General features: G+C 39.5%; 1 protein-coding gene across 2 annotated transcripts; it reads right to left on the bottom strand.

The window, feature by feature from the left end:
• Positions 1 to 190: 190 nt before the first annotated feature.
• LOC116615758 (ATPase family AAA domain-containing protein 2) lies at positions 191 to 21,056 on the bottom strand. 2 transcript variants are annotated; one of them, XM_032377701.2, is made up of 21 exons: positions 20,847 to 21,056; positions 20,561 to 20,727; positions 20,389 to 20,477; positions 20,032 to 20,294; positions 17,290 to 17,536; positions 16,836 to 16,964; positions 16,201 to 16,388; positions 15,781 to 15,922; positions 15,115 to 15,263; positions 14,047 to 14,295; positions 11,436 to 11,648; positions 10,999 to 11,173; positions 10,281 to 10,687; positions 9,649 to 9,867; positions 8,063 to 8,162; positions 7,568 to 7,767; positions 6,306 to 6,551; positions 6,133 to 6,169; positions 3,812 to 4,906; positions 3,137 to 3,360; positions 191 to 1,164 (listed from the first exon to the last, which is right to left on the bottom strand). In XM_032377701.2, the coding sequence occupies exons 1-21, from the start codon at positions 20,937 to 20,939 to the stop codon at positions 1,108 to 1,110; spliced, it is 4,689 nt and encodes a 1,562-aa protein (XP_032233592.1). In that variant the 5' UTR covers positions 20,940 to 21,056; the 3' UTR covers positions 191 to 1,107. The 2 variants fall into 2 exon arrangements, with proteins under 2 accessions (XP_032233592.1, XP_048582150.1); XM_048726193.1 differs by lacking the exons at positions 20,032 to 20,294; positions 20,389 to 20,477; positions 20,561 to 20,727; positions 20,847 to 21,056 and having other exon boundaries at positions 16,836 to 16,968; positions 17,292 to 17,392.
• Positions 21,057 to 22,082: the final 1,026 nt, after the last annotated feature.

Below are 22,082 nucleotides of genomic sequence, written 5' to 3'. Positions count from 1 at the left end.
GGGATATTAAATATTAATTATGATTTAGACCAGGGGCTGCAAAGCGCATATATGATTGGTGGAAGGGGGTTATTTAAAAGAGTAGTATGTGTAGAGGATGGTAAGTGAGTGGTAAAGCCCAAGTACCAAGTTCCAAAAAGCTTTCTCTTAACTGAATATGCTGGACCATGTTATGGAACAAATAAGACACTGACAGAAAAACGATATTTATATGGCAATAGGCATTAAAATAGTTTATATACAGCGATTTACTATAAAAGTGGACATCTTTTTATCAATTTTATTTGAGACAAAGAAGAAAACTTCTAAAAAGAAAAAAAAACTGTTGCGAAAAAAATATAACTTTTCAATGGTTACTAAAATGGGCACGTTTACAGTACAAATAATGCTGAAAATAGTTTGTCTTTTGTTTATTACATAAATCCTGTTATCCACATTGCAAATTTATAATCTATTTAGAAAAGTCTATTACCGCTACTAGCTGTATGAGATTTCTGGCATAAAAAAATCTTTTTCAATAAATAAATGCACATTACAATTAAAAACATGTGCCAAGCTTCAGAAAGAGTTCTATATTTTTTGGTTTTCTTTTGAAGTATTTTGCTGAAGTTTTAATATTTTGCGAATTCTCGCCGAAGTGAGGGGGGCGGGGGCTTCTATCTATACAGTCCACCGATGGGAGTTGGGGCCCAAGTCTGGAAGGTACCAATGCTTTGGCGGTGTGCGGACGCATCCGTCTCGGACAGTTCGCTTGGGCCACTCAAGTTCAGAAAGTCGTACTAATTCTGATGGTGAAGCTTCAACCTTTACAGTGCCATCAATGATAGTGTTAGGCAGCTCAAGTCTGGAAGGTACCAATGCTCTGGTGGTGTGCGGACGCATCCGTCTCGGACAGTTCGCTTGGGCCGCTCAAGTTCAGAAAGTCGTACTAATTCTGATGGTGAAGCTTCAGCCTTTACAGTGCCATCAATGATAGTGTTAGGCAGCTCAAGTCTGGAAGGTACCAATGCTCTGGTGGCGAGGGGGAGGCCACGCCCATCTCAAAGGGACTGCGAGGAGTCTGAGAACTCTAGTGTCCCTGGTGTTGTGAGCATAGCCTTGGAGAGTTTATCTGGTTGTGTAAGGCATTCGGCTGGCCCAACCAGTTAAAATATCTTCCAGCGACTATAATAAATAAACAAATCAATAATTAGGAATCACGGGAGGCCCAGTGTGTTAACGCGTCAGCGTATGGGGCCTCTCACCTCTGCTGAAACGGGTTCGATTCCCGGTCGAGACATGGATAATATCTTTCTGTTTCTCGTCCCTTAATTTACTTGTTGAACGTATGTGAGCTTACTAGATGCTTGTGTTCCTTAGTTCCAAGACGAGACATTCTTAATAATATACGTAATAGGATTTTAGAACCTGGTATAAGCGCTATATAAATTTTTTTTCTTAATTTATTTATCCAATTTCCACCAGTTAGGCTAGTGCGGAAGGTATTCCGAATCAAGTACCCCCCCCCCCCCCCCCCCCCTGAGCGTATTGTTAGTAAGCATTGTAAGCACTGTCACTGGGGGTGGTCACTGCCAGATGGTTTATTGCGTCCCCAGTGGTTCTTTTACGTCCCTTCGGTTCAGGTTAGTATAGCGCAGCTTGAGGAGACGGGACCTCCGGTTTAGTGTCCTTATCCGAGAAGACTGGTTACACGGAATTCGGAACGCTTTCCCTGCGCGCGGGATTCCTGTGGCCCCTAACTCTGCCTGGGGCGCCCCGCAGGGGGGTGGAAAGTAGTCGAACTAAGTTTATTTGGAAAGTTCGGAATGTATTGTAAATTGTCAAATTCGTTTGTTGTTGAACGCTGTAAATCCCCGGGATTGGCACCCTGAACGTATGCACACTTGTTTATTATTGTTTTTATTAACTATGCACCCGTTTAATTGAGTCGTATGCCCATTTTTGCAGTGAATATTAGCCGTGAATTCCAACAGTGTAAACACGTGTGGTTGAGACAAGTCTAGGAATAAACCTTGTGTTAGTGGTTGAGACAAGTCTAGGAATAAACCTTGTGTTAGTGGTTGAGACAAGTCTAGGAATAAACCTTGCGTTAGTGGTTGAGACAAGCCTAGGAATAAACCTTGCGTTAGTGGTTGAGACAAGTCTAGGAATAAACCTTGCGTTAGTGGTTGAGACAAGTCTAGGAATAAAACTTGTGTTAGTGGTTGAGACAAGTCTAGGAATAAACCTTGTGTTAGTGGTTGAGACAAGTCTAGGAATAAACCTTGCGTTAGTGGTTGAGACAAGCCTAGGAATAAACCTTGCGTTAGTGGTTGAGACAAGTCTAGGAATAAACCTTGCGTTAGTGGTTGAGACAAGTCTAGGAATAAACCTTGCGTTAGTGGTTGAGACAAGTCTAGGAATAAACCTTGCGTTAGTGGTTGAGACAAGTCTAGGAATAAACCTTGCGTTAGTGGTTGAGACAAGTCTAGGAATAAACCTTGCGTTAGTTGTTGAGACAAGTCTAGGAATAAACCTTGCGTTAGTGGTTGAGACAAGTCTAGGAATAAACCTTGCGTTAGTGGTTGAGACAAGTCTAGGAATAAACCTTGCGTTAGTGGTTGAGACAAGTCTAGGAATAAACCTTGCGTTAGTGGTTGAGACAAGTCTAGGAATAAACCTTGCGTTAGTGGTTGAGACAAGTCTAGGAATAAACCTTGCGTTAGTGGTTGAGACAAGTCTAGGAATAAACCTTGCGTTAGTGGTTGAGACAAGTCTAGGAATAAACCTTGCGTTAGTGGTTGAGACAAGTCTAGGAATAAACCTTGCGTTAGTGGTTGAGACAAGTCTAGGAATAAACCTTGTGCTAGTGGTTGAGACAAGTCTAGGAATAAACCTTGTGTTAGTGGTTGAGACAAGTCTAGGAATAAACCTTGTGTTTGTGTGACACAAATTCGAATCAAGGCAGGAACCCGGAAAAAAATGCCCAGTTTGAGCAAGGATTCGAACCTGGGCCTAAGCGGTGAGAGACCGACGCGCTAACACACTAGACCACCCGTGCTGATAGACACACTCATAGGAAACGTAACTCTCTCAAACCCACGAAAAGCGCTGTAAGAGATCCGATAGCGATGCTACAGGTCTCTGTCTGCTCTACCTGTATCAATACAGTCTTGTCCGCATCCCGTCGATGCTGGTAAACGCACTGCTGTAGACTGCTGTGACATTGCTCCAAACTCGCAACAGCTGAGCCCTCTGTCATATCCACAAGCCAGGCCAGCAGGAGCTCCAGCTTCTGTTTCCATAGTAACTGTGACTCCTGGCTTGGGTCAGCTTGGTAAGGCTCTTCGACGTCTAGTGAACACTCAGTGACTTCAGAATCTAGTGGGATCAGCAATAGGAAATGTTAACAAAATGAGAATAAAAACAGCAGTAGGAACAGTGATAACATCAACTACTTTTATACCGAGATAAACAAAAAAAAAAAAGATTACTTCCCTGCTAGCAGGGGCCTTTTTCTCGTTATTTCGCCGGTGCAGCCCAGCGAAATACAGAGAAAAGAGGCCTCTGCTAGCCGGGAAAAAGATTACATGCAAGCTGTACAAAAAAATGCGTATTGTGTAAGGGGGCTTTTTACTTCATGAAGAATTTTTTTTTTTTTGCCATTTTACCATAAACTCATTATTGTAGGGTTAGAAATTTATTTATTCTTTATGATTAGAATTTTAAAATGTCAGCAACTGCCCCAACATATCTTTCAACACTCTACTGACATCTTTTTTTGGTGCAAGAAGCAGTTTTAGTTTAACGGAGAGACTCCACACAGCCTTACCTAGGCGCTTGTTGTCCATCTTTTCTAGCGTTTCGCTGCCTTGTGTTACCCTGATCCTCTCCTGTGCATCACTTGCAATAAATCCATTTGGTAATTCTATCTCTTCTGCGAACTGCACACACTTCTTTGTCTTTACCTCCCTGTTTGGACTTGGGGGATCAAACCCGTCAGCTTGATTATTCACCATGGAATCTTCCTCCACTGTTGATTTGTACATTTCCCCATTCTCTATAAGCACTTGGGATTTGTGCTTCCCCTTCCCTTCAGTGACATCTATATCAGCATCTGTATGATTGACTGGTATATCACCGTTTTGATTAATGACAGAGTCTTTTGAGATTTCCAATGGGGTTGGACCACTTCTAGAGATTTCGTCATCTTTCTCGTCTTTCTCAGAAGTGCTTCCAAATACACTATCACCGGCCTTGTCTCTTGCCATCACCTCATTGGCTTCGACGTTGTTACCATCAGCGGTATCATTTTCATTGGTTCCATCTGCTGTGGTATTCTGCTCGATCCTGTCCACATCCGTTGCATTATCCGCAATGACCTTGCAACCATCTGCTGTATCATTTTCATTGGTTCCATCTGCTGTGGTATTCTGCTCGATCCTGTCCACATCCGTTGCATTATTCTCATCCCTTTTCTTCTTGTAATCAGTTTCTCTCTCTATCTCATTACCGTCACCTTCCTCCCCCTTGTCTACCGTCTCCGCCTGATTAGTATCCATGCTTTCATAATGTTGTTCCACATCTTCATCTTCTTCATTAACATTCTTATCTTTCTCCTCCCCCTCCTTCCCTGCAATATTCAGCTCCTTGCTCAGCTGTCTGCGCTTGATTCGCCTCCTCCGTCCCCCATATGGTCGCTTCTTCTTCTTTGATGCTTTCCCACTACTGTCTGTGTTCTTGCCAGTGGAGGAACTATGCGAGGCAGACCTTGTTTCCATCCGTGAAGACCCCGCCGAGCTCTCTCCCACTGACATGGGAGTCACTGACTCGTTGAGGGGTACATTAGAACTTGAAGGAGGTACAATAAGCTTGGTGCGAGGTGCTGTGAAGACGTATGCCGGGGCAACAGAAGAGAGGTTCTCGCCTGTGAACAAAGAAAGTGCAGTGTGCACGTTGAATTTTACAAAAACAAAATGTTTGATTCTCGAACATAACAAAAACAAACAACAGGCATTCTGCAAAGGCTTCAAAAAAGCTTTATTGGACCTTACATGGCCCTCGTGCTATAAGTTATGCCAAATGCCAGGTTAGTATTTACGAGCATCAAATCAGACATGGTCCTCATGCTATTAGTTATGCCAAATACCAGGTAAATATTTACGAGCATCAAATCAGACATGGTCCTTATGCTATTAGTTATGCCAAATACCTGGTAAGTATTTACAAGCATCAAATCAGACATGGTCCTCATGCTATTAGTTATGCCAAATACCAGGTTAGTATTCACAAGCATCAAATCAGACATGCCAAATACCAGGTTAGTATTTACGAGCATCAAATCAGACATGGTCCTCATGCTATTAGTTATGCCAAATACCTGGTTAGTATTTACAAGCATCAAATCAGACATGCCAAATACCAGGTTAGTATTTACGAGCATCAAATCAGACATGGTCCTCATGCTATTAGTTATGCCAAATGCCAGGTTAGTATTTACGAGCATCAAATCAGACATGGTCCTCATGCTATTAGTTATGCCAAATACCTGGTTAGTATTTACAAGCATCAAATCAGACATGCCAAATACCAGGTTAGTATTTACGAGCATCAAATCAGACATGGTCCTCATGCTATTAGTTATGCCAAATGCCAGGTTAGTATTTACAAGCATCAAATCAGACATGGTCCTCAAGCTATTAATTATACCAAATACCAGGTTAGTATTTACAAGCATCAAATCAGACATGGTCCTCATGCTATTAGTTATGCCAAATGCCAGGTAAGTATTCACAAGCATCAAATCAGACATGGTCCTCATGCTATTAGTTATGCCAAATGCCAGGTAAGTATTCACAAGCATCAAATCAGACATGGTCCTCATGCTATTAATTATGCTAATTCCAAGTAACTATGTACAAGCTTTAAATTAGGGTAAATTCAACTTTAAAGGACTGGACTTTCTTGTATAGGTTTTTACAAGATTATTCGATCAAACAAATTAAATAAGGAATGCGAGTAGTCAGTATAAAATTGGAAGGATTAGCCTGAGTATTAGAGGTTTTATTATTCTAAAACTTCATAATAGAGGTTTTATTATTCTAAAACTTCATAAGGGAGCCAGATTTGGGATGGAAATGTACATATATTTACCTCTCCGTTGTCTTGATTCTACGATCTCCTCGCAAGCCTAAAACAGAGACATGGGTTAAGAAACAGCAGGAGGATAAATACAATTTTCAACTATTTTTTTGTGAAAATATAATAAAATAACCTAGTTCAATACGTGAAAAAGATTTGAGCCAGGCCTAAAAGAAGCATCATACCTTTTCAAACTCTGGTTCCAGCTGAGATTTGATAAGTGAGTGTGCAAAGTCACGTAGTTCACAGGCCCTGTGCCTAATGATCTTGTCGAGTGGGTCTCGGTCAGGGTTGTACTTCAGGGCATTGCTAGTGATTAGATCTATATCCAGCAAGTAATTAGCACATGTGCTGTACTGGTGACGGTCAATTTTCTCCATCATGGTGGATAAGTCCATCGGCTCCTGAATTACATCAAGGTAATCCTCCACCTGCAAAGTAACAAATAGAAAGGTTTACCAACAGCATCATTATTACTCGCTAAAACAGACATAATTGCAGCGTACTGGCACTGTTTGTTGAAATTTGAAAGGTTTTATCTTGATGCCAGCTGAGCAAGGCAGTGGCCAAGGTTGGGGGGGGTTTGTATATCAACTGGTACAAGCAATGCGTAGTTAACTCTCTTTGGAGCTAGGCTGAATAATTTGTTGAGCATAGGGCATTCGGTGTAGCCAGCTACACTTCGTGACTTACCTCATAACACGAATAGCAAGTACAAGAGCCAACAAGCTCCACTTCAGAAGTAAGTTCAGGAGTCACAAAACACAACTCATCAGAGCGAGCTATTGAGCCTGCTCCTAAGCGGTTAGGCAAGGGGAGAAAAGAGCAACCCTCATCCCCACCAAGAGTCCAAATGCTTACATACATAAGGCGCATGCTACATAAGGAGAGTAGCCCTCACCTCTTCTAGAAAAGAGCAATCCTCATCCCCACCAAGAGTCCAAATGCTTACATACATAAGGCGCATGCTACATAAGGAGAGTAGCCCTCACCTCTTCTAGAAAAGAGCAACCCTCATCCCCACCAAGAGTCCAAATGCTTACATACATAAGGCGCATGCTACATAAGGAGAGTAGCCCTCACCTCTTCTAGAAAAGAGCAACCCTCATCCCCACCAAGAGTCCAAATGCTTACATACATAAGGCGCATGCTACATAAGGAGAGTAGCCCTCACCTCTTCTAGAAAAGAGCAATCCTCATCCCCACCAAGAGTCCAAATGCTTACATACATAAGGCGCATGCTACATAAGGAGAGTAGCCCTCACCTCTTCTAGAAAAGAGCAACCCTCATCCCCACCAAGAGTCCAAATGCTTACATACATAAGGCGCATGCTACATAAGGAGAGTAGCCCTCACCTCTTCTAGAAAAGAGCAACCCTCATCCCCACCAAGAGTCCAAATGCTTACATACATAAGGCGCATGCTACATAAGGAGAGTAGCCCTCACCTCTTCTAGATCAACAGGTTTGGAGAATTCCTTGAACCTGCGGTCCATGATGAGCTTGTGGTGCACGTCCCGCAGGAAGATGCGCAATTCCCGCATGGTGCTCTCCTCGTTCTGCTGGATCTTTTGCTTCTCCTGTTCTGACAGCTGTCGGCTGGGTGGGGAGGGGGCGAACGGGAGTACTTCATTACTGTGATCACGCCCTGATACACATAAATCTTTGTAAGTTCAAGGACTTTTTCTTAAAGTTTAGATGTAGTAGCTCTGCTTTTAGGTCGTAAGCCTATATAATATACAATAAAAGTGACAAAATTGGCCAAATAAAAAAGAAAAGACTCTCTCATAAAAGTACACACTATCTACCATTATATCTTATTTTACCACAAAAAATCTCAAGATAGCTGCTTCCTTTGACCAAGACTGCCACAGACAGATACACTCCAAATATTTATATAGCTAAAAACTGAATTTTTAAAATAGTGTGTGTTAGCAACTTACGTTTTTTCTTCCTCTTAGGCATCTGAAGTGCATAGTCAAGGAATATTGCACAGAAAAAGGCACGGCGCTCTTCAGCATTAGGATACGCTACTTCTAATACCTGGAAAGGAATGGCAAAAGGTAAGTTTTAGTTTTACTCAATCAAAATTCAGTATGACCTTTTTTTTCAAAAAAGTGAAATATAGTTTATTAGGTTTTTAAAGTTGTAGCATGGCACGAGAGGAATTTAGTGATTAAATGTCTTCGCCACCGAGGGATGATTAGTTGAAGTCCTGACGACGCAGATGCCATGCTATAACTTTGTAATACCAATGATCACCGAGGACCTAAACTCCCAACTACGAGCAATATTAGGTTGGATGAACAAACGTGGTTCAATGGATCAGGGCATTGCATACACATTGTTCTATTTATCCCTCTAGGGACCCTCACATTTTCACAAACAATTCTCACATCAAACATGGTTGATTTACATAGTTGCTCAACATATCAACAGTTTAGTTCTTTGACGTCATTAGCTCCCATGTGTACAGCAACCAGAATCATCCCACATGGATCTAGGTTAACATTGTTTAGGTATCACAATATCACATACTCTGGGCTCGGTTCCTAGAAAGCAGGTTAGCGCATATCCGCGGACAAATATGTTTATCGAGACATTTGATTGGATAACAACCTTATTTAACTCTGGGTTAGCGTTAACCTGCTTTCTAGGAACCCGACCCTGGTCTCTTGGCACAGGGTCTATTCCTGCGCTTATCAGGAAGCTGCCTTCTATTTGTACCCCTGGTGAAACTAGACAAGCATCTTGGTTCTAAAGACAAGACAAGCATCTTGGTTCTAAAATTTCTCTCACGCACTGAGGTAGAGGGAAATTTTGAAGACAAAAGATTCTTTTGCCTTTTTAAATTTTTCTCACCATTAATACATGAGAGAAATCTAGAACCATCTATTATTTTCAAGGGAATTTCGCTACTAATCGTCCCTCAGAAACCAAAAGAATCTGAGGTGATCATAGTATTACATTTTAACTATTATGAGACCTTCAGTCAGCCAAACACTTATAATTGTTTTCGTTTGATACTGGAAGAAATATTATGTGTAGCAATCTCAGGGCATTTAAGAAAGATGGTCTTTCCCCAAGGAAACATGAAGGGGACTCTCTCTTGTGCTTGATAATTTGCTGGGATGACAAAAATGTCCCCTGGTCTAAATTCCAGCAATAAGCATGCGCATACACTTGATATGGAAACCTGCACCTCAGCTACCATCATGCAGCATGCACTTTGTTTGGTTCAAGCTTTAAAAAAACGTGCACTGCTTTCTGGTAGTTTAGGTAGGTTTCTTTAGTAATGTGCGTGCAAGCTTATAGCTGGAATGGCGTATTATAATTATTTTCTCAATCCAATATAGAGAGGAGGAATTAAATGTGGGATCTCAATCCCAACTCCAAACAGTCTCAAACTTCTTACTATACTTATTATTGGTTTTTCTGAAGATCAAGAATTACACATCCCTTCTTATCTTTATACTCCATTTTCCCAAGTCCCTTGATATCCATAAAATAAATGGGATTGTGTCATTACCTGGCCAGTATCTTGTGAAAAGAGCTGCTGTAACTCATAAGGCAGCTGAGAGAACTCCTTGTCTGCTGTGGCAAGTAGCAGGACTGGTGAGAGTGGAGGCAGATCCTGTAGCAGTGATATGAGAGTAGCATGGAGACTCTCACTTGTAGCCAGCCATAGAGAGTTGAGATGCGGCATGTAGACAATGCAGGGTAAAGAGCGCCGGGCCTCACGGAACAGCTAGCATACACAAAAAATAATTTGTATAACTGCATAACGAGTCAAACCAAATCCAAGAAAGCTTTCAGGTGATTGACAGTATTATTTGGAGTTAAAAAATAATTTGTGAGCGTCTTTTGATGCACATGGTGGCCAACAGAATATGTATATTGAAAAGGAATAGTACTTGGCAATCCTTCAATAAGAAATTATCAACTTTTGGTCAGCCAAAGAGGAGTGACCATGCGGCCTAGGTTGGCACTGCACAACCACTAGGTATGATGAGCTGGTGAGTTATGTTATTGGATTTTTTTGTTTTTAAATTAAACAAAACAAAAACAGTTTACCACCTGCAAACTAGCTTACCAAACCTCTGAGCTTACATATGTTCCTTCTAATATTCCAAAAATAAAATCATTGGCTGGTAGACCAACCTGTGCGCATGCTTCTTCAGGAGTCCTTGAAGTAACACCATACAAAGCAGGAAGATCCAGACAATGTACACTGAGGTGTTCCGTACTATGCAGCAAAGCTGGTGCCATGTGTGTTGACTGCCCCATGCCCTCTCTCCCTGATAGCAACATTCGAGGTCGGTACGTCACTGCACCCCTGAATACTTGCTCTGAGAAGCTAAATGTTTTGGAGGCTCCTGGACTGACATCTGGGCACACCCCATGCCTTTGCATGATGCGGCGCATATAGCGCTCACTCCTGCTAGATCCTGCTATAGAGCTTGTGGGATGGGTGTGGTCATAGATGTCCGGCCCATCCTCACCATCAGAACTCAAGTCATCATCAGATGGGATTTCCTGATGTTTTTGTTGAGTACTGCTTGCATTTCCTGCAGGTAAATAAGATACAGTTGTCTGAGAAACATTTGTCAAGAAAAAAGGAAAAGGGTGACAAAAGGTAGGTCATATAGCTGACAAAACAAAATTTTTAAAAAGTTTAAAAATGAACTATGAAAGTGTTCCCCTAAAACAAAGCCCACAGGCTTTATGGATTGAGCACTGTGTATGATATGATGTTGAGCAGTTACCCAAGCTATTGCTTTGTGTTTTAGAGAAGCAGTTTATTTTACAGTGCACTCAGAAGTTACTTGCAGAGGAAACCAAAAGATGCAACATATAAAAGTTGGTAAGCTGGTAGTACCTGTATCCATTTGTGCAGCAGGGAATTGTTTGACTAGCATCTGGTGTGCCTTGTTGAATGTGTTCTCAAGCAGCGGTCTGATTGTTGTGGACAGCACCCTTGCCGGAGATGCCACTGATCTCTGGTGGGCAGGGACTATACTCTTGGTGGCATTGATGAAGTCTTTAAAGGTGATCTACAACAAAACACAAAGCTTGTGAGAAAAAAAAAACAGTACTTTTGGTAATCGATGACATAACACATCTTCTGAGAGCATGAATAATGCTTCGGTTCATTCTTTGCTAAAGTGTGAATAATGTGAGAACCAAAAAATGTAAACAATTTTAACAAACTAATCAGTACTCTCATTTGTTCTCTTTTTGTTAGCATGAAAGAACAGGTAATATTCTAGGGCATCCTAAATTCCAGCCTTTTGGTTCATTGATAACCACACCTACCTCAATGTCATTGATGTCAAGAAGCAGTTTTCTACTTGAAGTATAAACTTGTGGGTAACGTCTCCTTAGCGCACACAAGGCCGCTTCTGTACAAAGAGCTTTGATGTCTGCCCCACAATAGCCAACACAATAGTCTGCAAGCTCAGAGATGAACCGCTGAGAAAGTCTTGGCTCCCACTCCCTGGTGTGAATAGAGAGGATACTCCGTCTGGCCTGCAAAGGCAATCAAAAGGACTGTGAGTGGGGATATAGCTAGGACCTACTGAGTGGATGCCAGACATAATTCATAATGTAAAGAGATTGAAAAAAAGTGGATCTTTCAGGGTGGATGCCAGCCCAACTGGTAAAACTTTTCAACTCAAATAAAAAATATATCAAAACAAAAGCCTACAGTATTATAAATAAAGCGATAAATGTGAATTCTCCTATTTTTTAAAGACATTCACAAAGTACAATAAAACAGCAGGTTGAAAACTGTTCTCTGTTGCATCAAATAACAATGAGGTATTAGTGTTAAGTCCTTTTGACATGAAGACATTTGTAGAGTGACATTTTTCAAAGTGTCATTCTTAAAAAAGCGGTACAGATAATTGGAAAGCTCTCATGCAAGAGACAGGGCCTCTGACAGGATGCGGAGATGCGGATCCGCAACCTAGACCATTTTCCGCAACTTCCGCATCCTGAGCCGATATTCAGCAAAATTTTGGTTCTTTCAAGAAATTAAGCAAAAACAAGAAGCCTAAAGTTAACTTTCAATGTATTCTTTCACGATATTGTTAATTGTTTTGAGTTCAAAACGCAAAGAAATGGGAAAAAAGCAGTTGTTTTATACTTATTATATCGCGATTTGGCGACAATGTCAATTCATGAGCTGTAAAATCTACCAGGAATTACAAGTATGGAGCTGACGTAGACTGAGTTCTAGCCTCATTTCACATTCCTCTTTTTCAAATCAAACCTAGCATGTTGGTCACCATTATCCACTGTATACTAAAGCACGGAATTAACACAAAAAAGATGAATAGCACATCGCAGAGCCAAAAAATATATTTATAAGAGAAATATTAGAATGTTTTTGCATTGTTGACGTGAGATTCCAGGTTACCACAAAACAATAGCGTTACTGCCGTTGCGAAGAAATGCCTAAGATATCAGACTCACCAAAACGAGCAACATTTCATTTGATAACGTGCAGTGAAGTGTATGCGAGTAGAGGGAAAATCCAATTTCGAAGACATTTGTACGTGCATGAAATTACATTCAACATTTTAACAGACCGCAATGATCTTGGATACTAAAATTTCTTAGATACTAAACATACTAATCAGAAACTAATCAGATACTAAACAGGAACTAATAGCAAGGGGGGTAATTGTTAATAACAAAAAACAATCAAAACTACCTATTTTCTGCACAGAATTAAAGAACGATTTTTACGCTTTTTAGCAGATTTAGGCTAAATTTATATTTTATCATTTCATTTTTATCATCATCACTAGCGTGAAATATTCAAAAGGCGATCCCACACATACAAATAGTTTAATACAACTGAATAAAAAATACGGGGCGAGGAACGAATCTGGATTTGTTAGTATAAATAGCAGCTAGGTAGGAACATTTTTTTTCTTTCTTTTTTGTTTGAACAGATCAGAAATTCATCCAAAAATTATGCAAATCTCAAAAGGAAAAAACCTTCTTTCCGATGATTTGATTTTATCCTGGTCAATTCGAGTCCAGTTTATATTTAACTCTCCGTAATTGTTGCAATGTAGCGCAGTTAATACTCCAAGCGCGTGATCCGCAAACATCCATTATGTCGGCGCCAAAAAGTACAAAAGTAGACGTTTGCTGTTTGAAAACTCAGCAACAACTAAGCGCTGAATCGGTATAAAAAGAGTAAGTACGCAGCTGCTTTGTCTTCTATTATCTTTGTTCTAAAAAGGAGTTCTTTTGTCTCTATTCTTCACGTTCTTTGTGTCGAGGTGCGGACATTTGCCCAATCAAATTGCAGCTTGTAAGAGCTGCGTACTGACCCTATATAAACGTTTTAGAAATGCATATTATAACTATTTCCTTGCGTATTGCATAGAAATTTGCAAGCATCTAAACCAGAAACCAGATAAGGTATTCTAATCAGACATTAGTCTAGGATCCGCACAAATTACAGAAGTTGCTGTAAATAATTTAAGATACCATATTTATAATGCCTTTCCATCGATTCTAGCTGATTTTACTCGGTAAATAGCTATTCTTATTATTTTAGTTTTTTTTATGAATTACTCTCCCTGACCGTTTTTAGTATCTGTTTAGTGTCTGATTAGTATCTAAGGGATTAGTATCTAGGATCACCGCAGTCATTAACGGAGGTAAATTCGTGGTACTTTGCTAGCACCCCACCCCCCTAAAAAATCTGCGAAATTTGCCATTTTCCCGCGAAATTTTGAATTTTATCCGCAACTTTCAGCCCAAAATTTCCGCGAAATGAGAAGATTTTTTCGCATCCTGTCAGAGGACCTGTAGAGAGAAAGAAATCAATAAGATTGCTCTTATCTGTAACAGATTCTAGAAGACAAAAGAACATCATTGCTGCTCTTTAAACCTTATCACTTACATCACGATCAGGCAGCGCGAACTGGAACTCCCTATCAAACCTTCCAGGGCGTCTAAGGGCAGGGTCAATAGCATCGATTCGGTTAGTGGCCCCAATAATAACCACCTCCCCTCTGCTGTCCAAGCCGTCCATTAGTGCAAGAAGAGTGGATACAATGGAACTGTGGATCTGATCCTGACGACTGGAGCGCACTGGGGCTAGGCCGTCTATCTCATCAAAGAAGATGATGGATGGGCGCATAGCATATGCCTGGTGGAAAAGAAAGACACAATTACTGCTTAGTGACCTTAACGATCACCACAGTCAGTATTATGCAAGGTCTGTAGCATTCTGTGGAAACAAATTCCCTGCTCTTTCCCTTTTTTCTATAACAGTTAACTGATATAGTTAGATTTCAGATAATTATTTTGAATTACAGTAATGATTTAAATAAGCACCCTCCTTTTAATAAGTGCCCCCTCCCCAACTAGCGCTCCCCTTTGACCTTGGATTTAATAATAATAATAATAATAATAATAATAATAATAATAATAATAATAATAATAATAATAATAATAATAATAATAATACTTGTTTATTAGTCCTCTCGTAGCCTTAAAAGCTAAATTACAGGATTCCAATATCAAATATAATAAATAATGATTAATTGATACAATATAATAAATATAAAGTTAGTATGGGCAGTCTGATTTTGGAATAAGTGCCCCTCCCCAATAAGTGCTCCCCTTCCCCTTTAAACACATACCAACAAAAGCACCACTTAAATTGTAAATCATTTTATTCAGCTCTCATTGGTATTTTCACATTACAACAATATTGTCATTGATTTATAAACAATGAATGTACTGTATTTAGCTAACAATACTTTTACTATCATTCCTGTTTATCCCAAATAAAGTTTTGTTTTTAAGCAATTCAGAAACTGGTATTTTCCATCAAAATAAACACACCCTACCCTATAAGCCCCACCCCCCACATCCCCCCCAAAGACCCGAAAATTAAAATAAGCGCACTAGGCACTTATTTGAAATCATTACCCTGTATTTCTGACTCTTCTACAGTACTAACCTGGTCAAAAAGGAGGCGTAGCTGTCTCTCAGACTCTCCTACCCACTTGCTTAGGCAGTCGGCACCTTTCCTCATAAAGAATGACACTTTCTTGTCACCTTGGCTACATTCATTGGCTAAGGCTCTGGCAACTAGGGTCTTGCCGGTACCTGGAAAGACCGATGTAAATGTCATTGGAGAAAATAGCTACAATAAAACAGGGCTCAAAGATTAGTAAATAAACAGTTGACCCACTCTAGTGACCTACTCTACCAGCTTGTATACCTTAGATTACAATCAGACAATTATCAAAATATCAATCAATAAACAGGTAGATATCCAAGTTACAAAAATTTTAGCACATGAGATGGCATAAAAAAATTGAATGTATCATTAGCTCTTACACAGCCAACCCAAGCTTTTGTTCTTTGTGAACGTTCAAAGGTCTGGTGCACTCAGAATACACAAATTAAAATGAATCATATGAAAAACATGAACAAACCAACTAAAAAACTGAAACTAGTTGCCTGCATTGCACCTTTGAGCTTTGAGCCCTAGCACCTATGTGTTTGCTTGATTTGTCCCTGGGAGGAAAGAGCTACAGTACCCATACTTAAACCAACCAAGTGTATGGAAAGAAATTCTACATTCTATGAAGCTGGGCTTTTTTTTTCTTTTCTGACAAACCTGGAGGTCCAAAAAACAGCACACCCCGAGGTGGAGTAATCTTGAATTTATCAAACACTTCTGGATAGACAAGTGGGAAAAGAATCATCTCTTTTAGGGCTTGTATCTGCTTGTTGAGGCCTCCTACACTGTCAAACTTCACCTAAGAAACAAAAGAGAAATTCCAAGGGTTAGTATAGCCTAGATTCCAATCACTTCTAATTGTTTGCTAAATTTGATATCATGAACTTCCATGACTTTTTCGTTTTGAATATAGTGAAAAGCTCTGACTAGTAAGTTTGCTTGAAAAGCATAAAATAATATGTCAAGGTCTTCTCAATTTTCTAGTGGTCTGTTCCTTAGACGCTCTATTAAACTTGATGTTATTTGTAGTAGAAAAGGAGATTATGGTGACAAGTGTTCTTGCCCTTTTAAACTGACCTTTCTGTCTACTGACATAGGATCCACATCAGCAAGGCTTGAGCCAATCCTCTCACGGTCCCTCAAAACGCCTTTGGAGATATCCTCTATGGTCAAGTTGATGGGCAAGGCACGGTTTCTGGCCTTCGCCATGCTTTTGCTCTTCCTCCTCTCAAACATTCTCTCATCTTGTTCATCACAAGACTCCTCTGTGAAAAGCATCTGATAAATTAGTATAATGAAAACAAAATGGCCTTGTACTATGATAGTATGACATTTTTATTTTAGAGTATTTGAAGGACTCATTTTATTTTAATCATAAGCTTGGGCCTCACTTGATTTATCTATCACAAGTACTAATTTTGCAAATAAAATTTATTTAATCAGTTTTCCTGAGTCTTTTAAATATAATCAGCTAAAAATAATTATTCATTACTTCTTATTTGTATTACCTTGGTAAACCTTATCACATCTATCACATAAGTGCTAATTTTGCAAATGAAATTTTGTTATTTGGTTTCCCTGAGGCTTCCAAATATAATCAGCTTAAAAAAAATATTCATTACTTCTTGTTTGTTTTACCTTGGTAAACCTTATTTGCATAGAATGTAGAAAAGAGTGTTTAAAGTGACTAATGGCGATGAGATAATACTGACCAGATGAAGTAGAAGAACTCATGTTCATGGCCTTTCTTTTGGGAGCACGATACTGCCTGATAGGCGAGGCATGAGGTGGGGCGCGCCCTCTGCCTCTTCTATGCATTGTGAGCTGGAATACCCGCTTTTCTATATTTAAATCAACAAGAATTAAGTTGAGTGAAATGTTAATGTAAGTTTGCTAAAGCAAAGACAAAATGTAGTCTATCTGTTAAAAGTGATTGGCGACTATTCATGTTTGTTCCGTTCACAGCTCTACAATAAAATAAAATAAAAACCATTGGTATAAGATCAGACAGAGCCAGGACATGTCAGTACATTTGGTTTCATCCAGAAATGTGAATGGTGGTACATCAAAGTACTTATCTAGGGCTGGCAGAAGTCTCTCTATTCTCTCTCATTTTTCTATTGCACTTGATAGACCTTTACTAGGAAGAATACCCATCCTCTTTACCTTTTTTGCTCTTTAGAGGTGGGGCCATGTATCGGTTAGTGACAGGCTTCTTCTTTCTCAATAAGTAGCGTTTTCTTTGCTCCTCATCCTCCCCCTCATCCTCGCCGTCCCCCTCCTCCTCCTCCTCATCATCATCACTGTCGTCATCCTCATCATCCTCTTCCTGTTGATGTCTTTGACCATGTTTAACAGGAGAGGGTGTGTCATGTCTACGCTTCACAGTGTCATACATGTTTACAGCCCTTTCCTGCAGAAAGACAGAGATATATTCAACAATTAGACTACGAGTTCGAGTTTTCTATGAGTCAATAGATAGTCAACGAGGCATGTAGCGCCGAGCTGACTATTTGACTCATAGAAAATGAGAATGAGTAGTCTAATTGTTTTAGTATAAATCCACTCACATACTTCCTTCAAATAAATGAAGATTTTGATAATTCTCAGTAATAAATAACACAAACAACAAAAATAGTATTTTACAATATCAAAACAGTGCGCGCTCGTTTGAAATGGCGTGTTTTCTAGTGTGTGCGCTAACACATACAACCGGTGTTTGCAGCTCGCGCAAATAAACGAAAATTGAAAACTTTTTCTTCAATACCCTTAATCTATGTTACTTTTAGTGTCCTTTTGTAAGGATAAAAAATAATAGAAATTTAATAGAAAAAAGTGCGAACCAAATTTCTCAAATTTGAATCAAGGTTTTTTGTCTCTTTCGCTTCAAGTGGCTTTTTCGCTGCTCACTATGTATGGCTCAATAGATAGTGAGTATGGGAGCCAATTAAATTGCGAGATTTGTGATAGTATGTGAGTGGATTTATACCAATATATGATAGTCATGTCTATGCTTCGCAGCACCATACATATACATAAAGCCCCTCTGCAGAAAGATAGCAATATATTATATAAAAGTCATGTCTACATTTCCCAGTGTCATACATGTTTACTGACTTTTCTGGAGAAAGACATCAACTTACAAGCATATATTATTGTTTCTTGTTTGCTGTTTGCTGGATAGAAAAGTTGATTTAAGTACTGTATTTCATAATATATATATATATATATATTAAATACCAATATAAATCAAAACCATTGAAGAGATGAATGGTTTTTTAACTCATGAATGCTTGCAAAGCATTTACGAGTTATTGGAGGGACTTTCTGGTCTTTCTGTGCTTTAGCAACACAGCGATCCTTAGATCATATGTATACTTCAGGTGTTCAACTTCCGGTTAAAGCCTAGTACTATAAAAGGGCTGTGTCATCGACCTGTGACCACTACGGTCATTTGTTAGTATGACCGTAAAGTATATATAAGCTGGTTTCTTCAGAAAAGTCTTCCATGTGGGTTGAGCGTGCGCATGCACCTTCATGACTGATGTCAATCGGTCTTCTACGGTTCAGTCCAATTCAAGCTGTTAGTTTGCAAACAAAACAAGTAAAATGCTAGCAAAGCTTTTAATTCTCTTTGTTTAAGTACTTGCCGATTTGCGTCTCTGGGTTTCCCATTGTTTGTTTGAATTTGTGCTCAAAGAGCGACTAGCCAAAATTGCAACTTTTATTAAGTCCAAAAAACACAAGGGAAAAGCCTGTGTTAGCAGGGTCTCTGTTTGCAGGGTAATAAAAAGAAACCCTGTTAGAAGGACAAAATCAAAGAGCAGAGATTTCCACAAATTAATTTTTTACAATTCTTCCCAATCAGCTAGACTAAATATCAAACCAAAACTCGTACAAACACATGGACCTTGCTTATTCATCGAATAACAATTTTGCGCCTTTCTAGAATGTTAACATGCAGAAAAAACCCTTGTATGACAGTAGCGTGATCAATTATTGCAGGTATTCTATTTGGTTTCCGAAAAAAATATGCCGAAATTTGACATTAGCAAAAACTTTTCGAACGGTACGATACCAATAGCATTAAAATTAATTTTAGTTACGTATCGATTCAGCAATGTCACGTTAGTCTCGGACCGCAGCGACCAGGGTTTGATTCCCACTGACAGCAATCTTTTTTTATTATTTTTATAATCATAATAATAATAATTGTACTATTTTTGGTGTGTTATGATTGAAAAGGAAGAATAGGTATAAGGATATTTTTATGTACTCTCAGCATCTTTGATGTGTTCATGCTTTGTTCAGTATCCTGTATATCTTTTATGCACACAAGAAAATAACTAGAACAATAAATTTGCATTCACAAGTTGGCTCACAGAGCCTTTGATTGGTTTAATTGGATAAATAATAGATACCACTTGAAAAAAATTAATGAGAAAAAGTGACTCAAAATGACACAGGTAAAGTTTCATATTGGAGCTTATGCCCAAAACACAGCTGCTGTTCTTATCCAAGTAATTTATCTTTGTAAAATTTCTATAATTCTATATAACCAAATAAATTTTGAAATTTTGTTTTCATATAACATTGCAATAGAGGATTTGGTTGGAAAAATTCAACAAGAGCAAACTGAAATGATCTAAAACTTGTAAAAATACAGTACTTCAACGAATGGGTAAATTCTCTCCCCTCCCCCTCCCCCACAAAACAACAAAATACAGAAAAATTGAAAAAATACTAAAAAAAACATGAAAATATCATAATAGGTATTATAGTCTTCAAATTAATTAGAATTATTTCAAAAGTGACAAAGTTGTTGATGCTTAAAATGCAAAGTATTCATACTTCCCGCGAATTTCAAAAACGGCGGGAAATTCAAACAATGCGCCGACTTCAACTCACGTCTTCGCTGTCGTCCGAAGGGTCTTCCAACACTCTCCTCTTTCTTTGTTTCTCGTCTGCTTTCTCGTTATAATTTTCAAATGTCGGATGGACATATCGATGATCGGTCAACATCTGTATGTTGAGTGTATCGTAGACTTCTTTTCGCTCTCGACGACTTCGGCGTATTGACAAGGGAGCAACTATTTCATTGTTATCTAAATTTACAACAAGTTTTGGGCTTTCGGACAGGCATTTTCGGAACTTCAAACACGCTTTTGCACCTATACAAAAGAAACACAAAATCAGATTATAGAATTCCCTACCTCCCTGACTACAGGAAGTTCAGAAGCGAAAATATCCAAAATAAACACTAGCCTGCAGATTTTCTCCGGCCATCATCGGCCTCCATTTGTTCTTGTTTGTAACCGGTGCTTCGAGATTGTGTACCTTCAGTTCTCCCAGATCTAGAAATAAGATAAACAAACACATATACACATTTGCCATCTAAGCAAATCAAACACAAATTCTAATGTTAAAAGAAATTGACCTCAAAATGGTTCCATGTCTCGTTCGCAGAGGGGAAAAGTTCCTCTCCGATGTGGTTTCCTCGCGCTTATGAAGGGATCTGCTTTCTTTGGCTTCTTTGCTGTGAAGTTTACGCCGTTTAGAAGATACGGGAATGGATTCTAAGCCACTTTCGTCACTGCTTTGCTCCTGCAATTTAGAGTAATGACTTGATACAACATATACTAAAAAAATCGTACATAGGAAAACCCATGTTGCCATTGATTTGTCAATTTCATCCGCCATTCGACCAACACAATGGTTTGTACCTCAGGAATTTCCAAGTTCTTCTTCCCCTCGGTCGCCTTGCCCTTGCCTGGAAGGGAATCTGATATCTCAAAGCTTCTTCTTGTTTTCACCATATTAAAGCAGGTTTTTAAAGCCCAATTTAGCGATAAGTTTTAGTATGTGAAGGTCGTCCCTCGCATTTTTGCTGGTGATCGCCATTGTTGTCTATAACGAGACCCAAGCAAAGGTCCCGGATGAAAGTACATATTTCCCCAGGGATCCCATGACAAGTTAAAAGTTGCAGAAATCCACGTTTTTGGTTCACCAGAATTCTATGAACAATAATAATGATAAAAAATGTTATAATATTCGAAGCGGAAGTAGGTAAAAACTAAGGATTTCTCAAAGTCTGGAGACACAAATCTAGCGCGCCTTCTTGGTTTCCTCTATCAGCTAGAAATGAGCCTAAACAACTCTTTATTTTCAAACGGACAGAATAAATGCGTTTCTGAGAATTAGGGCGGGACTTGAGCCTTCATAGGACGGCGTAAGGTCCGCTGAAATTAGACACAATTGGGAAGCAATGTGATCTAGGGGAAAATGGTCAGTTTAATGGCCAAACGAACCCCTCCCACCACCTCGCGAATAAAATCCGACACTTTACTTGAGGCAAGGGAGCACGGCAGAATGTGTTTATTCTATTAAACGCGCGATTGATATTGTTACGAAAATAAACCACTCTGTTATGCACTGTTGCGCTGTTGGATGTTTGTCAACATGGACTTTGTTCTTATCATCGGCCCGAAGATATCGGATATGCGTAGTGTCGGCACGACACAAAGATCGCGAAGTGCATCGCGAGCCTCGGAGAGGCTCTACTGTAACTATCTATCCTCGGAAAGGATTCGGGCATTATACTAATAAAGAACCTGTTGACAAACATAATCCACTTCATAATCGGAGACCTACCCCCCCCCCCCCCCCCCAACAGCGCGACTGATATCTCTCCTTACAAAACAAACACATGTGACGCGTTTATTTTCGTAACAATATCAATCGCGCGATAAATAGGAATACACTCTGCCGTGCTCCCTTGCTTGAGGTCAGCCAATAAGAATGCGGTGTTGACTTGACTAAAAAGAGTAGCAATGCGTACCAAGCGTAGCGGGGTCTCACAGAAACAAGTATTTCTTAGTAAAGATAGTGACTATAAGTTGCAGAGTCGTGGCAGTGGGTGGGGCGCTGGAAGGAGGAGGCACGTACCCCATCCTCAAAAT

The sequence above is a fragment of the Nematostella vectensis genome, chromosome 4 (assembly GCF_932526225.1).
Source record: "Nematostella vectensis chromosome 4, jaNemVect1.1, whole genome shotgun sequence".
NCBI lineage: Eukaryota > Metazoa > Cnidaria > Anthozoa > Actiniaria > Edwardsiidae > Nematostella > Nematostella vectensis.
This window is presented reverse-complemented; position numbering and strand designations above follow the sequence as displayed.